This window comes from Vipera berus, assembly GCF_964194415.1.
Source record: "Vipera berus genome assembly, chromosome: 8".
NCBI classification, from domain to species: domain Eukaryota; kingdom Metazoa; phylum Chordata; class Lepidosauria; order Squamata; family Viperidae; genus Vipera; species Vipera berus.
In genome coordinates, this window is record NC_138211.1 from 9,270,591 (window position 1) to 9,289,888 (window position 19,298).

Genomic DNA, 19,298 nt, shown 5'->3' on the forward strand with positions numbered 1-19,298 from the left:
TTTTATTTTGAAGGGATCAGCGCTTGATGGATGCAACAAATTCCTAATCTTAAGGACAGAATGTATTGTTTTGGGTTTTTTTTTTTTTTTTACTTATGTCCTTGGAGCTTTTGAAAAGCACCTTCTGAACTCTGAAAGGGAAATTTGAAAAGTGTACGGGTAAAGTCAGGCACTGAAGTGAAAACTCGTTAATTCTTGTGTCTGGGGTTGTAAAGTTGGCAATATACTGTTAAAATCTTGCAAGAAATAATGCTTCTAAGGAACATATTTATGGATCCTGGGGATGGATTTTGTTTGGGGTGGTGGTGGTGGTGAAGGACTGGCACACAAGGAAGATTCCGAAAGATATTTATGGAGAAATAGGTGTTGTTGTTTTCAGCAGGACTTCTGCACACGTCTACATACAGGCCACCGGTGCTAAGCCCAGTATGCAGAACAGAGAATTTGGTGATGTCAGTTTTAAGGCCTCCAACTCAAATACTTATAGGAAGCCTGACCTGGAATAATTGTCCCAGCTGAGTGAGAATGATGTACACCGAAGTGCTCCTGTGTGATTGTAATTGCGACTGAAATTAAGGACTCCTCAGCTCAGGATATGTGATCTTCATGTGTATTCATCTGTCCGTGTGTGTACATATGTAATTGTGTATGCACAATGAAGTATAATGTGGTCCTGATCTTAGGCAGTATTCTTTATGCATGTCAGTTTCTGTATGGCTAAACATTATGAGATTTTGTTTTTAAAAAAAAGTCCTCTGTTTTTTGTAGAACTGAAGTCAGTCTACAGATAAATGTTTTCTCTTGTATTTTCACACTGAACCATTAAATGAAAATGGGATTAAAAATAAAGAGTGATTGTGTGACTGAATCATGAAACTCATTTTGATGGTGATGGGAGAAGAGCAGAATTAAAAACATAAAACTTTCAAAGAATTCCTGTTCCCGATTCAAACCTTTCTGCTCGGAAAATGACCCAACGTGGCATTATGGCCAAAAGTAGCAGATAGGAGCAGAAACCATAAAAATATGGTTTCCAGGGAATGAGGGAGAATTGCATAAATGCTGAAAAACTACTAGGGATGTCTATGCAGATTTTTTTTAAAAATGGCATAGGGATATCTGCTTTGAATAGATTAATTTCTGCCTTTTAACTGGAGCGTTTTTCAGAGGCTGACCAATAGACATCATCAGATAAATCCAAGAAATTCATTTGCCAAAAAAAAAAGGGAGTGAAAGGTCGAGACAGGTGAGGAAGAAAATGCTGCTGTTGTTGATGAAGTGCGTAAAATTATTATTTATTACAGTTGTTTATATCTAGTTTTCCAAAAACTAGCAGTCATTAGGGAACAACTGAATAGAAGGAGCAGAAGATCAGAACGCTCAGGGCTGATTTAGAGAATTTGGAAAGTACGAATATTACCCTGTAAAGAATACATTTGAAAGAGGTGTCTTGAAGCTGCCCTTTAAGTCTGGTAGAACCAGGTTGAAAAATAGGATGGGGAAAGACCAAATTTTAATTTTGATAACATTTATATTACTACTCTTGGGGCTGGATGGTAAACTGAGCTTGGGATAAATACAATTTATTTATTTACTTATTTATTTATTTTATTGTATTTGTATACCGCCCTTCTCCCGAGGGACTCAGGGCGGTGAACAGGGCACATATAAATAGAGAATACAAAAATTAAAAAGAATTAAATAATTGCCCAGATAAGAACAATAACAGTATAAAAAACCCCATTAAAAACCCTAACATCCCCCATCAGGCCAGGCCAGCTTGTCCAAATAAATGGGTCTTCAGACCGCGTCGGAAGGAGCGAAGGTCCGGTGCCATCCGGAGCTCGACCGGCAGCTGGTTCCATAAAGCCGGAGCGCCCACAGAGAAGGCCCTCCCCCAATTAATGTGTTTGCACAATAACATTGATTGCCCAAAGCACATGCATTGAATGGGTTCTTATAACCTACAGAATTCAACTTGCCACACCATATTAGCTTATCTAGTGTATAGTGCAAACACAGCCTTCCCCTTAGGAGCCAGGGACCTTGCTTATTCCCGTCTATCTTAAGACCTGGATCTTTAAAATGCAGACTCATCACTTGCACCCAGTTGCTACTCTGCCTCTTTTTGAGAAGGAAATGGGAAGAAAAACTTTGGATGGAGGTGGTCTTAGTGTTGAGCAAATGGTACCCCAAGCTATTTATTTTATTTTTTATTTTATTTTTATCACATTTATATACCGCCCTTTCCTGAAGGACTCAGGGCGGTTTACAGGGTGATTAAAAAACAGAGATACAAAAGTTAAAAACAGATTAAAAAAAAATTATATTCGTCCCTGCATAAGTAAAACCCCTATCAACAAGGTATGCTTATTTGGGAATATGCCAATTGAAATCAGTGGCATATCAATTTCCTCTAATAATAAAATGACCAGTGAGCAATCAGACACCCACAAAATGGCCATTAAAAAAAACCTTAAGCTGCTGCCAGCCTGATGCCTTTCAGAAGTGCTGGCAATGTTGTTGATGTTATCCTTTCAGCTGCGTCCCACTATGGATTAGGTTTCTCCATCTCTTTCGATCTTGCACTGCTTCTTTGAGTTCTGTGCTCTGGCTGGTGTCAGTTTTGACAGTGGCCGGCCCTGTAAGGTCAGATAACAGAGTTGGAAGGAACCTTGGAGGTCTTCTAGTCCAAGCTATTCTCCAAAGCACCTGAAAGCAGGACAAGAAGCAATGGATGGAAACTAGTCAAGGAGAGAAGCAACCTAGAACTAAGGAGAAACTTCCTGACAGGTAGAACAATTAACCAGTGGAACAACCTGCCTCCAGAAGTGGTGAATGCTCCAACACTGGAAGTTTTTAAGAAGAGACTGGACAGCCATTTGTCTGAAATGGTATAGGGTTTCCTGCCTTAGCGGGGGGTTGGAATAGATGACCTCCAAGGTCCCTTCCAACTTCTTCTTCTTCTTCTTCTTCTTCTTCTTCTTATTATTATTATTATTATTATTATTATTATTATTATTATTATTATTATTATTATTATTATTATTATTAAACTCTCTGCTCAAGCAGGAGACCCTATAACCAGGGGTCTTCAAACCTGGCCCATTTATGACTTGTGGACTTCAACTCCCAGAACTTTTCAGCCAGCGTTGAAGTCCATAAGTCATAAAGGGGCCAAAGTTTGAAGACCCCCTGCCCTATACCATTTCAGACAAACGGCTGTCCAGTCTCCTCTTAAAAACTTCCAGGGTTGGAGCATTCACAGCTTCTGGAGGCAGCTTGTTCCACTGGTTAATTGTTCTAACTGTCAGGAAGTTTCTTCTTAGTTCCAGGTTGCTTCTCTCCTAGTTTCCATCCGTTGCTTCTTGTCCTGCCTTGTCCTGCGCTTCTGGAGAATAGATTGACCCGCCCCCGCTCTTCAAATATTGGAAGATTCTGCTATCGTGTCACCTCTAGTCCTTTTTTCCCCCCCATTAAAAGTAGGTATGCCCTAATGCAGGGGTAGGCAACCTCGGCTCTTTTATGACTCATGGACTTCAACTCCCAGAATTCCTGAGCCAGCCAAGCTGGCTCAGGAATTCTGGGAGTTGAAGTCCATGAGTCATAAAAGAGCCGAGGTTGCCTACCCCTGCCCTAATGCTTAGCTGGTGCGGCCATCCTGACGGGATTCTGACAGTCGCACTATGTCCCAGTTGGAAGGCATCAAGACTGGGAAAAGCTGCAAGAACTTCCGCATCCTTAAAGCTGGCCGTTCAGACGCACTTTGGGAACCCGGCCGGCTAATCCCGGCCGCGAACTCGCCATGCCGCCTGCTGCCACGTGAAAACCCCTGGCCACGCCCCCTCCGAGCTCCGTCTCGCTCAGGCCGGTTACCCAGAGCGACACGTCACTACTCGCGCCTCAACCAAGCCTCCCCCTCATCCTTCAGGACAACCAACCCGCGTCGGCCCGCCTCCCCTCTCATCGGAGACGGAGCTGGCGGCGCTCGTCCTTCCAACTTCCGCTTCGCTGACGGACGTGGCCTCGGCCCAGTCCTCTTTTCCGTGGGGCGGGCCCACCGTCCTGATCGACGTGGCCCTGGGCCAGTAGCGATCTCCCGTTCGGGGCTCGGGGAAGCGGGCGGGCTGCGGAGCTGGGAGTGGGCGCTCGTGGAGCGGATGGCGGAGGGAGCGGGGCGGAGAGCGAATTCTGAGTCCCCGGTGAGGCATGGTGGCCCGGAGGGCGTCTCAGGCGGGGAAGGGGAAGGGGAAGGCGGCGTGGCTGCAGCCTGGGGGAGAGGAGGAGGAGGAGGAAGAGGGCGGCAACGGCTGGGCGGTGGGATCCCCGCTGGGCGGTGGGTGTCATGGAGACCCCCCTCACGCGCGATCGGCCTGAGGCGGCCTCTGGAAGGAAAGGGCTGGGGGGTTCCCCAGGCCGCCGATCGCGCTGCGCGGCTTCATTCTGCATCGGCCGCCGCCCCTCTCGCTTCTCCCCCCCCCCCGCCCCCGAGCCTTGCAGCTAGAAAAGTAGCTCCTCAGGGAAAATAAGGTGCCCATCCTTCCCAGTCAACGGGGGTGGGCTGGGGAGAGGGGAAGTGTGCGCGCGAGATGGGCTTCTCCCCGAAAGCTCTCCTTCCGAGAATGAATTAAACCTGAACACGCAGGCAGGATGACTTCACACGTTAGCGCGGAAGCAGCGTCAGTTGGAACCCTGCTTTCCTAAGCTCCCCCGGACCCCTTTGAAGCGAGAAGCAGAGAGCTCGGGGTGCCCTCGGGCAACGCCTGTGCCGGCAGCCCCGCTCCCTCCGCCAGGAGGAAGGTGGAAGGAAGGAACCGGGCTGCCTTGTTTTAAAGCCTTGTGGAGCCTTAAGGCAGCGTTTCCCAACCTTAGGAACTTGAAGATGCGTGGACTTCAACTCCCAGAATTCTGGGAGTTGAAGTCCACGCATCTTCAAGTTCCTAAGGTTGGGAAACGCTGCCTTAAGGTGTGATTTCTCCACCCATGTGAACTCGAGCATGGCCCCCCCTTTTTTCCCCTTTTCTTTTTTTCCCATTTCCCTCTTCTTGTTTTGCCTCAGGCCCCTAAGGAACCTTTTTTTCACTTTCCTTGATATTTCTACCTCCCTGTAAGGCAGATCTCATCATCCTCAGTGTTTCACAGCTTTGCTTGTCCCTGGTGTGTGTGTGTGTGTGTGTGTGTGTGTCACAGACAGTTGTCTGTGGTTGGCATCCAGAAGGGTCCAGGATGGTGGATTATCGGTTTAAAAAAATTACTTCTAGCTGTGCTTAAAAGCCGTCTGGCTAGATGCTAAGAATAGGCAGATTAGCCATTTTCCACACATTGCCGATAGTTGATATATACTAACTATAAAAAAGCAAGTCTGATATTGTTGCACTGATTCTTTTTCAGTAGTTCCTTAAGCTGCATATAAGCGATGGGTATATTTCCCATTTTTTTTCAAGAGAGAGCTGAAAATGCATCCAGGTCCTTGCTTCACGCACCATGAAAAGTACCTCCTATGCCTGGGATGTTAATAATGTTTTACCCCTCTCATTTGCTCTCAACTGATCCTTCCTAGGCCCTGTTTATGATTTTTATTGGGAGCATTTAAATTGATAATTTGGTAACTGCAGCACTTGAATAGTGGCCCTTATAATTCTAGTTTTATTGGAATGTTTATTGGAAACCTTATTCTCATTCATTGCTACGTAGTTTTAAGATAAAAGAAAATCTGTGATTGTTATTGAATCCCAACTGAAACTTGATTGGAAAGAAGCTGATTTCAGACAGGAAGTTGAATTAGAACTTATGTTTCTTTTTTCTCCTGGAGCAGCTGTTAGTAAAAATGAACTGTGCACCTGGCTTTTTAAGCAATTAACTTTCCTCTTGATTTCATTTTCATGAAGTACATGTTCTTTTAGATCCCCCCACTTGGCCAGCGAACAAATATTTATTTTAAGCAGTGTTTAAAGGTTGCATGAGAAAAACTCTAAGTTTTATTTGTCAGCGTAACCTTTTCAAACTTCTGTAAACCTGAAATTTTGTGTGAAACCCACATCCAGAAGATAAACTTTATGCTAAGTCAGCACCCTCACAGGCTACTGGTTGGAAAAAGATAATTTTAAGTAATACTGAAATGTTTGCTTTGAATGTTTTTGGCAACCCTTGGGTAGTGTTTCATAACTTTTGCTTTTTGAAGTTTTAAAAAGGGCTAAACAGTGGATTCTGTTGTGAACACATGAAAACGTAGAAAGCTTCCTTCAGAGAGCAGTTCTTTGTTTTAATTGGCGTTGATTGTTTAGATCCTTAAACCATCACGGTGGTTGTGATTAAACAAAGCAATGGACATTTCTTATGTATTTCCTCTTGGATTCTGGGAAGTGTAAATTGAATTACGCTAATTTATATGGATGGATGGTACATTGTTTTGAGGAAACAACACGATTTGATCCTGATAAAACGAAATCTATCCTGCTGTCACACCATGCAGCATTTGCTTATGGTGTGTTAATAAAGGGATGACTTTTAAGAATGTGTTTGTACTTTAATTTTTTGGGTTCTTTTTCCTTTCAGGTATTTAAGTGTTACCTTTGGTTACCTTTGCCAGAATGACCAAGTTAGGTTTCCTCCGCTTGTCGTATGAAAAACAAGACACCCTCCTCAAGCTCCTGATTCTGTCCATGGCAGCTATTCTTTGTAAGTCTGTGCTTTAAAAACTCTAGCTGGCAAGAGTAACGTATGGCTATAACCATTACCTGTTGTTGTTGTTGTTTTTAATGTGAATTCCACTTTGAACTTTGGCATTTTGTTCAGAGAGCCTTGGTGGAGCAGTGGGCTAATGCCTCCTTAAGTAACACCAGCTGCCTGCAATTAGTGCAGGTTCGAGTCCCACCAGGCTCAAGGTTGACTCAGCCTTCCATCCTTCCGAGGTAGGTAAAATGAGGACCCAGATTGTTGGGGGCAATAAGCTGACTTTGTAATAATGCTGCTTGGGGAGGGGGCGAAAGCCCTAATAAGCAGGCATATACATAGAATGAAGGCTATTGCTAAGCACATTTGATTTGTGCTTAGATTGTAAGCTGCCCTGAGTCTTTGGAGAAGGGCGGGATATAAATGGGATTAAAATAAATAAAAAAAATAAAAATAATCAACCTTGACTTGGTCTGGTTCAACCTTTCCAGCCTCGTGTGTTTCCAACAGGCAAATAACTAATATTAAGATCATTGAAACCCCATGATTAACCACACACTAAATAAATAATCACCTCTGCCTATTTCTTTCTTTGTGTTGCAGCTTTTTCTACTAGACTTTTCTCTGTGTTACGGTTCGAGAGTGTCATTCATGAATTTGATCCGTAAGTATTATCCCTCTTGACTCTTGATTTGATGGGAGAGATCATTTGTCTTGGTGTGTTCAGGTGCAGGCTTTGTTAGTGTAGAATACTAAGGTTCCAAATAATAAAACAGGTTGTTCTGCTTCAGCAATAGGGCTTCAAAATATATTAGGGAGAGTGTTTTTCTGGAAGACAAAGAACTAACATTAGATTCAGATAATTTTGCAATAAAATTAATATTCTAGCCAGTTCTGCCTGGATTTACTATGAATCTTGAGTATGAGATATAATAGAAGTGTTTCTTCCAAAACAGCTTTAGCAACCGTGTGGACTTCAGCTCCCAGAATTACCCAGTCCAGCCATGGGAACTCTAGGAATTGAAGTCCGCAAATCTTGCCAAGTTGCCAAGGTTTAGAAACACTGTTCTAAAGGAATGTTTACAACTCTGAGATTGACTCAAAAATAACGGACTACTATTGAATGGTTATGGGATGTATCGGATGCTATAGCTCAACTGTCTGGTATGGCGACGGGCAGTTTGTATAAACGGAATATTTGTGTTGTTACAGTAAGCTAGAGAGCACGTAATGATATTTAGAAATGTAAAGCCAGGCTGCGTTTTCTTGGTTGTCTGCAAAGAAGGTTAATCCTTTATGCATTTGGAATATTTCTGTTTGGATTCTATAAGAATCCAAGAGAAAAACTGCTTTTATCAAGCTGGCGTTAATTTGTATATTAGAACTGGGAGCTTTCCTACCTAAGTACTGTGACTGAAGGCCAAGTCTGCAATATGAGGAACAGCAAAGAATAAAATCTTCCGAGCAAAGGACTCAGATTTCTGTTACTCCCACAGGTATTTTAACTACCGCACCACTCGCTTCTTGGCAGAAGAGGGTTTTTATAAATTTCACAACTGGTTTGATGATAGAGCATGGTATCCACTGGGGAGGATCATAGGTGGAACCATCTACCCAGGTAAGAGCCGATGCACAATAATATATTGTAATGGTGTCACATTTTGGAATAGTTCTTTTCTGATGTTCTGCGGATCACAGATGCAACAAATCCCCCCCCAAGTGGGGTAAGCAAGTGTCATTCATTTTTCAGGCAATGCAGCCAAACATCATTAACCCAGTGTGGTATTGGCTTCATTTTATAGGGAAAAGCATGCTTACTGATCTATAAGAGGGCCTATAGTCAGCCAGAGATATTGAGAGCTAGTTGCCTCAGCAGTCCAGATTTTGCTTAAGTCTCTCGAAACATGACACTTCCACTTTTGCATCCAGCAAACCGATAAAAATCCTTGCAAATTACATCCCTGCTTCATTTTATTTCAGGTTTAATGATCACATCAGCTGCCATCTATCACGTTCTGCACTTCTTCCACATTACAATAGACATCCGAAATGTGTGTGTGTTTCTGGCTCCCCTCTTTTCTTCCTTCACCACCATAGTAACATACCACCTCACCAAAGAACTTAAGGTAATAATGAAGGATAGAGCCGACTTCTGGGAATGATGGCTATACTTTCTGTGCATTGTATAGAAACATTGAGACTGGCAACGTTTATTTCTAGATTTCCTCTTCCTTTCAGCTATTGATTGGCTGATTCAAGAACAGTCTTAATTGTAAGCTGTGCCAAACTTCATACAATCATTATATTTGGGGGGTCTGTATTGGTACAATGTTAGCATATTGGGAAGCAGTAAAGAAAAGTGTAATACTATGGTATAGTGGTTAAGGTGCTGGCTAGAAACCAGGAGACGGAGAGTTCTAGTCCTGTCTTAGGCATGAAAGCCAGCTGGGTGACTTTGGGCCAGTCATTCTCTCAGCCCAACCCACCTCACAGGGTTATTGTGCAAAAATAGGAGGAGGGAGGAGTATTATGTATGTTCTCTGCCTTGAAAAGTTGGATAAAAATGTAATAAACAAACAGACAATATTCCTAGGTAGGTTGCGCTGAAAGACTGTCAAAGCTTTTAGATGCATTCATTCATGTTTTAACATTCATGCATGTTGATTTAAGATGGAGGGTCACGTATGTTGAATACTGAAATAAAAGTATATTTTAGATGCTTCAATGGGAAGATGTTTGCTGGTTACAAATCAGAAATTTACTTAGACTTCCGTTAACTTGTTTGTAACAGCCTTTATTCATCACTTCTTTACAAAATTATTATTTTGACAAAATAAAAATAATAATAAATGCAAGAAAAGTGATCACGTCAAAGAAATATATGGAGCCTCCCTCCCGACACTCTTTACACATCTTGGAAATAACGTCAGCTTTAGTGACTGTCTTCTTTTTTTTTTCTGCCTAGGATGCAGGAGCTGGTCTTTTGGCCGCTGCTATGATTGCTGTGGTGCCTGGTTACATCTCTCGTTCTGTTGCAGGCTCCTATGATAATGAAGGTGAGGTCAGTTTTTTTTTTAATGTCCTTAATAATTTCAGCCTGGAATAAATGAAGGAAGGAAGGAAGGAAGGAAGGGTCTCAGTCACACAAGCACTATATAGGCAACTGAATATACTTTATAGAAACAAATATAGACTATTCCAGGGGTAGGCAACCTCGGCTCTTTCATGACTCATGGACTTCAACTCCCAGAATTCCTGAGTCAGCTATGCTGACTCAGGAATTCTGGGAGTTGGAGTCCATGAGTCATAAAAGAGCCGAGGTTGCCTACCCCTGGACTATTCTGTTGTGCAATGCTATGGGGGAAAACGCCAAGATCTCTGACAGCAAGGATTGAAGACCGGTTAGTTCAGTCTTGATCTCTTTGTTGATAATCATCTCCAGGCTAATGTGTATTGATTTAATGATCCTCATTATTTGAAAGATCACTCGCAAGAACGTTATATTATGGAGTGGAAAAAATGGATTGAATATATCCAGAACAAATATGGGACTAAAAAGTTTCACTTAGCATTTGAATAGGTCTTCCTTTCTATTTTCTTTTTTTTATATGAAATATTAGTATTGCTTGTAGTTATCTTATACGAGCTAGAGAGTGATAGATTTAAGAATTTATTATTGGTAGCAAATGGATGCTTATGATTGTTTTTTTTGTTTTTATACCCTGTACTTAGCTCTGGGAAGTCGGGGGGGGAGGGGGGAAAGGGGGGTAGGGGTAGGGAGGGATAGGTAGGGGAGGGGGAGGGGGGATTGCTAAAGACAAAATGTATTTTAAAACTTTTCAATAAAAAAATGATCCTCATTCATCTCTCAAATCAGACTAATAAAATTAAAATTTTAACCATTTGATGCTAAGGCAGATATAAAACATTTGTTCCTGGCATGAAACAAGGAAGCTTTGGTTTTAATAATTTTATTGGCAGTAAAATTACTTTTTAGTTCAAGTCTTATTTCTGGTTTCACTGTAAAGTATTTTTCACATGGAATCTGCTTCTTGGAGTTTTATTTAAAAAAAATCTGTTCTAAAGAAATAATGCAAAAGTTTAAGAACCCTTTAAAATGTATTATAAGATTGGCTCTTTGCTGATGACAGTACTAATAGTGACCTTCATGAAATGTCATGATGTTTTTAAAAATTACAGAGTTCTGTTGCTGAGTGTACCTGAATGGGATATAAATTGGAAATGTGAATAAGTGAAATTGAAGAAAAACTAGGAGACAAATATATGATAAGCAGTCCTCTTTTCTTTCTGAGAACTCAACACTTTATTGGACAATGTTTACCAGCTCTGGCAACTTTAAGATGTGTGGACTTAAATATGCTAGCTGGGGAATTCTGGGAGTTCACACATCTTAAATTTGCCAAGATTGGAAAACACCACTTTACGGTATCTTTTTACTCTTTTACGTAGCAAGACAGGTTTTGCACCTTTGGATTGAAAGACTGAAGTTTGACTTAGATCTGCTTTATTTCCAGGTATTGCTATATTCTGCATGCTTCTGACTTACTATATGTGGATCAAAGCTGTGAAGACAGGCTCCATCTACTGGGCGGCCATTTGCGCGCTCGCCTATTTCTACATGGTGAGTGATAACTTTTCACCAGACGCCTTGAGACATCCCATCAAAACAGACAAAATTCGGCCTGGAATCGCTTCCCAACATATTGATACTTCGCACATTTGTAAGCAGCATTGTATTTTTGTAAATTTCTGAAGCCACCAACTTTGCTACTAAGGACTATTGTGGCACCATTTTTGAAGCATGTGCCTCTGTCCTTGGAGAAGGAAAGGGGGAAATTAGTGCTACTGTTCTCCTTATTTCAGACTACCGCGTGTACCTCTTAGCCTCCATTTGCATTACTTCTCAAAGCCAAGCTATTTTTATAAATTGCTAAATAAAGACTAGATGGTTTTCTTTCTTTCTTTCTTTCGCAGCTGAGTTATTTGTTAAATTTAAATCACACCTTGCCTGTTGGGGCCCAAGGGAGCGAATGCTTCTCTTTCCTTCCCCAATGTTGATTTTCACAAAAATCATGCTAGATAGTTCAGCTGAGAGATTGTCTGGAATGAGTCACTGACCCTCAGGAATGAAGGCAAAAAAGCAAGCAATGCTTTCCTATTCCTAGTTTTAACTTAGACCTTTACATTAGCCCTCAGAGACCTGGCTTTGCTTGTGTTACAAAGAGAGGCACGCTAATATTAAAAGGAATAGCCAACCTTCAAGCTTAGCTGCTAAGAACAGTAAGATTTTTCAGGGAAGCAAAGCTTTTGTGTTACTCATCTCTAGCATCCCAACCCGATCAGACGCTTGCGGCATTTCGAAATGTATCATTTCTGTGTTCTATTTGGATTTTTCCCCCCAGGTTTCTTCTTGGGGCGGCTACGTGTTTTTAATCAACCTAATTCCACTTCATGTCCTGGTCCTGATGCTGACTGGACGGTTCTCCCACCGGATCTACGTGGCTTATTGTACCGTATACTGCTTAGGAACTATTCTCTCAATGCAGATCTCTTTTGTCGGTTTCCAGGTAAGAAATCTGAAAGATTGAGGAAAAGGGGATGGCAAAGCTTTTTCTGCTCTTGAACTGGCTGCCTATTGAATTTGGCCATTTGACAGTGACAGTAGTTGAAGCAGATAGCTAACTCAGTAGCCCGCTAGCCAAACAAAAGCAATTGATTGTCATAAAAAAGTAGCTTAATTGGGCTTATTCCTTCCTTCCCATAGCCCGTTCTTTCATCTGAACACATGGCTGCCCTGGGGGTTTTTGGACTCTGTCAGATTCATGCCTTTGTGGATTATCTGCGCAGCAAACTGAATCCTCAGCAATTTGAGATTCTCTTCAGGAGCGTGATCTCCTTGGTTGGGTTTGTCCTTCTGTCCATAGGAGCTGTTTTGATGTTAACAGGTAAGGGGATGCTTGCAGGTCTTAAGAGTGCGTACTGATGTATTTCTGTCCAGTTTCATTGGAACTTTAATCCAATGGATCCAGAAAAGTAACTATTTTAGTGAAGAGTTTCTCTGCTTTTGTTTGGAAGCTCTTCTTTTTTTATTTTTGAGATTCAAAAATCTTTGGACACATGAGTTAGCTTCACTGTGTTAGCATGCGTTTTGGGGCATTGGAACTTCCTGAAAATAATGTTCTATTTACTTATATGAAAGCAAAATGTGGAAATAGATTAAAACTCTCCAACGTTTGGGTACTATTTAATACCAAACGAATAGTGGGACTTAATTAGTCATGTGATTGAAGCTTTGAAGAATTCTGGATCAATAATTACAGTCTGAGTTGTAGTAGCAGAGTTTTATATTTAGTCAAAACGATTCTCTTTAATATATGTCTGAGGAAGAAGAAGCAGTAATCCTGATTAAATTTTCTGGGCATAATTGAAAAATATATTTTGATTCTTATCTTTTAGCAAAACTGAATTTCTAGATGTGTTATAGAATCTGTGTGTGTCTCAGTGTGTATAATTCAAGCATTATGCAGGCATGTTGAGATATTGCTTGAAGATATTACAACACTGCTGCATTAATATCTTTTTTGAGCCTAATTATTTCTCAATTTTGTCAGGAAAAATTTCTCCATGGACTGGACGCTTCTACTCTTTGCTTGATCCTTCTTATGCAAAGAATAATATTCCAATCATTGCTTCAGTTTCTGAGCACCAGCCCACCACTTGGTCATCCTACTATTTTGATCTTCAGCTTCTTGTTTTCATGTTTCCAGGTTTGTATAGTGTAGAAATGTGTGACAATAATATTGTGTATTTTAGCTTATTTCTTGTTTGCTCATCCTCTGTTACTTCCAAAATAATCTGTTAATTGCTTCATTCTATGCTGATCTTTGACTTGACTCGTAAAATTTTAATTTCATGTAAACAACGTTCTGCTGAAATTTGTTTTTTTTTTAAAAAAAAGCACAGATCCTTATTTGGAAAAATAAGGAAGATCTTAGGGAAGTGTCTCAAGCAGATAGTTGGGGAAAAAAGTTGATCAGAAGATCTTACTTGGTGCCTTCGAAGTTTTTATCCTGCAAATGTCTAATTTAGTCTTGAACTTTGTTTGACCAGATTTTTTCCAAATCTTATTCTACGCTTAGCAGTTGACCCATTCTCTTTTTATCTTATAGTTGGTCTGTATTACTGTTTCAGCCATCTGTCTGATGCCCGAATTTTCATAATCATGTATGGCGTCACAAGCATGTATTTCTCTGCTGTGATGGTGAGTCCAGAATGTTGGTTTACCATGGGATTTGGGGTTTTTTGGAAGAATGTACTAGTATAAATAAAAGAGATTGTCTTAATTTACTCCTGGATAGGTACATTAGACAAGATGCACTGGAGTAAACAGGCATCTTATCTGATCCGCTTTTCAATTTCACCTCCCAAAAAATCACGTATATGCATATGGCTGAATGTACTCAGTAAACTGGTGTTTTAATAGGTTCGTCTCATGCTGGTACTGGCCCCAGTTATGTGCATTCTGTCTGGCATTGGTGTTTCTCAAGTGTTGTCGACCTACATGAAAAATCTAGACATCAGCCGACCCGACAAGAAATCTAAAAAGCAACAGGATTCTACTTACCCCATCAAAAATGAAGTGAGTGGTGATCTAAGCATAATTGTTTGATACGTTGAGGTCTCCAGCCACATATTTAAAATACAGCTTATAGCCTTGTGCTTAGAATGTTCTACTTGACTAGAGATGGAAGGTGACATCATTGGAACTGTCTCTAGATTATCAGCCAGAGAATAGATGCCTCTGAATGCCTGTTGAAAGGTTCCTTTAACAAAATAGTGTTCTTTCCCCCCCCCCCAAAAAAAAATACTTTAGGCATATTTTCATGATTCCGGTTGCTTCTTAGGTTGCCAGTGGGATGATCCTCGTCATGGCCTTCTTCTTGATCACTTACACCTTTCATTCGACTTGGGTAACCAGTGAAGCCTACTCTTCTCCCTCAATAGTTCTGTCTGCTCGTGGTGGTGATGGGAGCAGAATTATTTTCGACGACTTCAGAGAAGCGTATTATTGGCTTCGTCACAACACACCAGAGGTAATACTTGCACAATTGGTCTCTGTTCAAGCACGTTGATAAGAAAATTGGAACAGGCTGTAGGTTTTCTTAATGCAAAAAGAAAAAAAAATCTGTTTCCTACCACCAAAGTTTTTTGTCTAAAGTCTGCATGTCAGCTAATATATAAAGCACTTACATATCACCAAGATTTCTGAGGCAGCTACAGGACAAATTCTCTGCAAGTGTTAATAAGCTCACTCTTTTGCTTTTATCTTTTCACTGCATGCAGACGAAGTCATTTAATTGTCTTGATTAGCAATTAGAAGGTTGGCATTCTCATCCAATTGAAAAGCTTGCAACACAAACCAGAAAAATACTTGTTTTGTAACCAGCCTATTTTCACCATCAGCTCATCGATACTTACTATTTTTGCACGTTCACTGAAATGTTGCCTTTTTGTTTGATCTCAGGATGCAAAAGTGATGTCGTGGTGGGATTATGGTTATCAGATAACAGCTATGGCAAATCGAACCATCCTCGTGGATAATAATACTTGGAACAATACACATATTTCCCGAGTTGGACAGGTAGGTGCTGAATGCTTATGAATGATTTTCCCTAATTTTCTTTGCATTCTGAATAGTGAAGGTGTTTTTTTTTTGTTTTTTAAATCACAATTAACCTTTATACTTCCAAGGAATTCTGAATGCAGGTGCTCGATCTTTATTCATTCTTTTTTTACCCATACATTGCTAGCACCCATTATGACTGAGGTAGTGGAGGGTAAATTGCATAAAATAATAACAGCATATTTTTATGGCTCAGCAAATTGATGAAGGTTGAATTTATGAGCTGATGTGTGTTTCCAGGCCATGGCGTCCACTGAAGAGCGGGCTTATGAGATCATGAGGGAATTGGATGTCAGTTACGTGCTAGTTATATTTGGAGGCCTCACTGGATATTCCTCAGATGGTAATGCTATGTTTTTATTATTTCCCTTGAAAGGACCTCCTGAGTCACTGAATTTTGTGCATCCCTACATAAATCCAACTCAGTACAGCTGCCGATAAATTGCTTTTCATATTCTTCATGTTTTCTGCTTTTAAAAAAAAATTCAAACCAGATGGCCTTGTTAATCCAGAGCAATATTTCTCAACTACTCAACCATCCATTGGCTGGTTGGGGAATTCTGGGAGTTGATGTCCAGACATCTTAAATTTGCCAAGGTGGAGAAACATTGATCCGGAGATATATATATTTCTTTTCCTGCTGGTATAATGTGGTTAATTTAGCAACAGGCTGATTTTTTTTTTGAGAATCTTATGATAACTAGGAAGGTAAACACGCCTTCAACCTTGATGAATTGCAACAGGTTCATCCACTGCCTTTTTTTTCCATAGACATCAACAAATTCTTGTGGATGGTGAGAATTGGAGGGAGCACAGACACCGGCAAGCACATAAAGGAACATGATTACTATACACCGACCGGAGAGTTCCGAGTAGACCGAGAGGGCTCCCCGGTGCTGCTTAACTGCCTTATGTACAAGATGTGCTACTACCGTTTTGGACAGGTCTATACAGAAGCAAGTGAGTGATTTTGCCTGCATTTTGCAGCATTATTGAGGAGTTAGTTTGGGGGACATATCCCTTTTTCTATATGCTGTTCTCTGCACGTTCCATGTCTTAGATGCCTTGTTCTATTTTATTCTTGAGAAAATTAGGGTGTTTTTTAAAAATTCTCCAGCATGGGGTAGATAGTAGCAATCTTGAGGTGCATCAAATATTTTATCTCATTTCATTTTACCTTGATGATGTTATCCATTCAGTCGTGTCCGGCTCTTGGCGATTCTGTGGGCCAGGTCTCTTCACAACTTCCAATTCTGTATTAATTTGAGTTTTTCTACACTCTGGCTGGTGTCAGCTTTGATGTGTCCGGCCATCGTGTTCTTTGGCAGACTGATTTTACCACTGACCGTCTTCCAAAGATAATTGCTTTCTCCAGTGAATTCTTCCACATGCCTCTTGAGCACTAAAAGTGCTGTTTTGAGTATTTGGGAATTATTTTGATCTTGGACCAGATTTGTATTCCATTTGTATTTGCGCTGGAGCTGGATTTCCACCAATCGTTTTCATAGTCTTTACTTTATGGGAATTTATATCACGAGGTGACCATATTTTGCACCCTCTTTGCTCTGCTCCTATTCTCTGATATGGAGAGAGCTTGATATGGAACAAGACATAGGCATGATTGATTAAATACTACCTTAAAGAAGGCTACCCAGAGTTTTAAAAAGCTTGGATGTGTTTTTTTGTAAAGGGAGATAATTGGAATTCATTGGAATGGTTGGTTAATCTTTTTCAGCCATTGTTTGCTTTCCTTTGTCTTTAGAACGCCCACCAGGTTATGACCGAGTGAGAAATGCTGAAATTGGCAACAAAGACTTTGAGCTTGATGTTTTGGAAGAAGCTTATACCACAGAACACTGGCTAGTTCGAATATATAAAGTAAGCCAACCACATACAATTGTAGCATAGAGTTACCCCGTGGTAAGATGGGCAGTCAATAAATTGGATGGAAGGATGGATGACAACTGATAGTTAATCTGTACTACAGGTAGTCCTCAACTTATCAATTCAGACCAGAATTTCCACTGTTGTTAGGTGAGCCTGATTTTACAACCTTTTTGCCAAGGTTGTTCAGCAAATTATTGCAGTTAAATGAATTGAGCGATCACTAAACCAATCTGATTTCCCCCATTGACTTTGGCAGGGAAGGTTGCAGTAAAGTTTTCATTAAAACTTTCATTAGTTTTTAATACCTTCTACAAATAACATTGAAATGAAAAAACCTAAAAAATAAAATTTTGTTTTAACAGGTAAAGGACTTGGATAATCGTGGATTGTCAAGAACGTAACCTGCCTTCAGATGTACCATAATAAGCACTGATCGAGCCTTTGTGAAACAGATGGTTTTTATACTCTTTGCAGGCATGGAATTGGGGCTTAATTGCCCAAGGAATCCCATCTTCATGTAATGAATCTGTATTATGATTTTTATAAATACAAACCTGCTACCAAATCAGAAGGAGTAGCTTTATGAAAGGATAATTAAAAGGGTGTGGAAAATGTGGATTCTTGTTCATTTCTTTCCAGCTTCTCTTGATAATTTATAGTTGTAGTTAAATCAGTTTTCCTTACTCTATTGCTCTCTAAACTGGGGATACTAAGAATTTCTGCTCAATAGGTCTAGACTCTAGATGGTCCTAGTTTGACAGCTGATCTAAATGGCCAGATATTTATAGCTCAAGAGGGTGCCAGTAACTGAATTAGTTCTCCCAACTAGTTCTCCTGTAGTATTTTTTATTCCTGCACACTCTAATGACACAAATGAACATATTTGGTCTGTTACTTAACCATTTGGTTTTGTACAATATGATGTAAGATATTCATGATGAAAAGAAAAAAAAATTATGAAAGACATCACCGTAACACTCGGTAAATTTTGCATACAGTAGTCTTTCAGAAATTTTTAGGTGTTTTTTTAAAAGAAATAGCTATATGATTGAAGGATGCTCCTGTTTTACTTTTGATAAAAAAATAAAATGGGGGAGAAATCTGGAAGATTTCTGCTAGGGCAGGGGTAGGCAACCTCGGCTCTTTTATGACTCATGGACTTCAACTCCCAGAATTCTGGGAGTTGAAGTCCATGAGTCATAAAAGAGCCGAGGTTGCCTACCCCTGTGCTAGGGACTTCATGGCTGGCTGAGGAATTCTGGGAATTGAAGTCCATAAGTCTTAAAGCAGCCAAGTTTGAAGACCCCTGTCTTAGAGCCTTAAAATTAAGTAATCCCTGGTTGAGATTTCATTGGGTATCGCCCAGAAGGCTGCTGCAATAAAGAAAACACAAGCTATTGCATGAAGTGGCATTTTATATTATTTTAGGAACTCTGCCACTTTCCTGTCTCAGCTGTAGGCTGCCTTTAAACAGACACACAAATATTTGGTGACTTTTCAGAAGTCTGAACCGTTTATATAAGCCTTCAGAAATGTTCCCCGATCGCTTGTGAAAAATAATCTCTAAACACTTGTGCCAACAAGCCCAAGCAACGCACCCCTTGGCTTTGCACATAAAGTATTCCTTGCACTTCTGGACATTTTGCACCAGGCTTTGTATCTTTGGGGCAAGCATAACACATCTCTTGGAATGGCCACCTCTGCCTGCTTTACCTGCTTGCTTTCCTTACCTGCCCTGTTCAGGAGTTTCTAATCCAGATGATGAGGAATATGACGAAAGCCTGGGGAAAAAATATCGCTTGCCCCCAACTTTTTAAATAAATTAAAATAGGAACAAAAGCAGAATGTCTACTCTAGGTACCTTAAAACCAAACAGGTTGCCCTCAACCACCCCATCTGATGCCTTGGGGCACCCTAAAATCTTAGCAGGCAGCAATCCTTAAATTGGAGATTCTGGTGGTGTGCATTGCCTGGGAGATCACTCTTGGGTGCTCCAAGGTGTCCAGTTCACATACTCAAGGAATTTCCCACCTGC

General features: G+C 40.7%; 1 protein-coding gene across 1 annotated transcript; it reads left to right on the forward strand.

The window, feature by feature from the left end:
* The first annotated feature begins 4,092 nt into the window (after positions 1-4,092).
* STT3A (STT3 oligosaccharyltransferase complex catalytic subunit A) lies at positions 4,093-17,879 on the forward strand. The gene is made up of 18 exons (XM_081334030.1): positions 4,093-4,202; positions 6,556-6,678; positions 7,276-7,336; positions 8,169-8,290; positions 8,653-8,798; positions 9,638-9,728; positions 11,208-11,314; positions 12,096-12,260; positions 12,458-12,638; positions 13,305-13,460; positions 13,863-13,954; positions 14,177-14,332; positions 14,598-14,786; positions 15,218-15,334; positions 15,617-15,719; positions 16,148-16,336; positions 17,139-17,254; positions 17,626-17,879. The coding sequence occupies exons 2-18, from the start codon at positions 6,591-6,593 to the stop codon at positions 17,662-17,664; spliced, it is 2,118 nt and encodes a 705-aa protein (XP_081190156.1). The 5' UTR covers positions 4,093-4,202; positions 6,556-6,590; the 3' UTR covers positions 17,665-17,879.
* The last annotated feature ends 1,419 nt before the right edge of the window (positions 17,880-19,298 follow it).

Coding starts and splice junctions, on each gene's coding strand:
- STT3A (XM_081334030.1), top strand. CDS start 6,591: ATGACCAAGTTAGGTTTCCTCCGCTTGTCGTATGAAAAACAAGACACC. Junction 11,315..12,095: donor CGCTCGCCTATTTCTACATG/GTGAGTGATAAC, acceptor TTTTCCCCCCAG/GTTTCTTCTTGGGGCGGCTA. Junction 12,261..12,457: donor TCTCTTTTGTCGGTTTCCAG/GTAAGAAATCTG, acceptor TCCTTCCCATAG/CCCGTTCTTTCATCTGAACA.